Source organism: Diadema setosum, chromosome 14, assembly GCF_964275005.1.
Source record: "Diadema setosum chromosome 14, eeDiaSeto1, whole genome shotgun sequence".
In the NCBI taxonomy this organism is placed as follows: domain Eukaryota; kingdom Metazoa; phylum Echinodermata; class Echinoidea; order Diadematoida; family Diadematidae; genus Diadema; species Diadema setosum.
The window spans coordinates 3,222,158-3,224,123 of NC_092698.1; the positions used below are offsets into that span (position 1 = coordinate 3,222,158).

At 44.1% G+C, this 1,966-nt stretch overlaps 1 protein-coding gene across 1 annotated transcript; it reads left to right on the forward strand.

Annotated features, from left to right (window-relative positions):
- The first annotated feature begins 606 nt into the window (after positions 1 to 606).
- Positions 607 to 1,614, forward strand: LOC140237797 (beta-1,3-galactosyltransferase 1-like). Its single transcript, XM_072317727.1, has one exon. It carries the CDS (start codon positions 607 to 609, stop codon positions 1,612 to 1,614), a length of 1,008 nt encoding a protein of 335 aa, XP_072173828.1.
- Positions 1,615 to 1,966: the final 352 nt, after the last annotated feature.

Below are 1,966 nucleotides of genomic sequence, written 5' to 3' on the forward strand. Positions count from 1 at the left end.
AGAGGAAATTACGACGCTTCAATACGGTGAAGTTACAATGTAATATGAAGTTCATATGATAATAATTATAATGGTAATAATAGTTATTATTATTATCATCATCATCATTGTCATCATAACAAAAAATAGCAATAATAAGATCTTCTTCTTCGTCAGTGTTGCCACTTCTCTAAGAGAGAGCCCTCCCATTATCATCACCCTAGCGTTGCCAGGTACCCATTTATATACCTGGGTCGAGAGGGACATGGTGGGTAAAAACATTTTGTCCCCGGAGGTAAGCACTAGGAGGGACTCGAACTCGGGTCCTCCGATCGGGAGTCAGGAGTCTTACCCACTGTGCCACAGAGCCCCCCCCCCCCCAATCTAAGAGTATGCATAAAGAATGCAAAATAATTACTCAAATAACAGACAATATGTTATGAATAGAAAACCATGTTTGTCATTATATCCACATTGTGTTCTAGTTCAACAAATACGATTCCCTGCATAACTCATTTATTAATTGGGATGATCATTTTCTATCGGTCTGTTATGCTTTTGTCAAAATGATAGATTTCCATAGAAGGATGCACCTTTCACAACGCTTTGGTATGACCGTACGGAGCTATGCTGGCCAGAAGAAGGGCTTGGCGCTTGGTGTGCATCCTCGGACTCGTTGTAGGAATCATAGCCGCTTCATGGTACACCTACTCCCTTCTGATTGGTTGGTACAGCGACCCAACGAAGTTCCTGGACGTCGTTGCGACGAACCACCATGAGTACGAGCTCGAGATCAACGAACCGTCGGCGTGCCAGTACGAAGACGGCACCGCCAAGGAGGTTTTTCTCCTCGTTCTAGTCCACAGCGCGCCGAAGAATTTCGCTCTGCGTAGTGTGGTCCGAAACTCATGGGGCGGGGTCCGGGTCGTGGACGGCAAACGCATCATCACTCTTTTTCTCCTAGGGAAGACCAGCGACGCAAGCCTACAGCGACGCGTCGAACACGAGAGCGAAGATCACCGAGACCTGCTAAGGGAGAACTTCGTCGACAGCTACAAACACCTGACGCTAAAGACCATCATGGGCATGAAGTGGGCCGGGCGATTCTGCGCCCACGCCAGCTATGTCATGAAAACGGACGACGACATGTTCGTCGGGTACGAGAGCATCGTGAGGTACCTTTCCAGACCAGAGGTGCCGGCAGACAACTTTATGATGGGCCTGGTCATCCGGAGCGAGCCTCACCGTGACCCCGAGAGCAAGTGGTACATCCCTGAATCTCTTTACCCCGACCAATCTTATCCACCATTCTGCTCAGGTTCTGGGTACATTCTCTCCGGAGATTTGCCGTCAAAAATCTACGAGACATCTCTGATCACACCTTACCTCCCCCTGGAAGACGTCTATATCGGTATTTGTGTCCGAAAGTTAGACGTCAAGCCCGTCCGGCACAAAGAGTTTAATAATTACCCCGTGGCGTACTCTTTCTGCAGATATAAATCTATTTTCACCACCCATTTGAGCTCGATGTCCATGACCGAGAAGCGTCAAATATGGGAAGATTTTACGTCGACTCAGGAGCGTTCATGCAATCTGTTTAACGTTATGCATACATTATTTCTACTCTTTGTTTAATGTTTTGTAAAGTCTGTAAACAGGTATAGCAACAACAGCAAAAGTGGCGTCAGTGCAATAACGAACGACAGTTAGATATGAGCTTGTCGTAGGCAATAATTTCATAGTGAAATGTAAAGCCAACTATATAGTCTACCAAAATACATTATGATATATATTTTGCTTGTATATTTCCCCTTTTTGTAGCTTGTTAATTAATGTAAAATGGAGAAACCATTGACATTTCATTTTGGTCATTTCAGATTGGGTATGTGTATATTGTAGAAATATGAAAATAAATATAAAATGTATATGTACCTTTTTTTTTCATATATCTGTCTGTAGCAACACTTTTTAAATAATGTGGAAGAAA

What these genes read in the sequence shown, in the direction of transcription:
- LOC140237797 (XM_072317727.1), top strand. Translation starts at nt 607, where the DNA reads ATGCTGGCCAGAAGAAGGGCTTGGCGCTTGGTGTGCATCCTCGGACTC.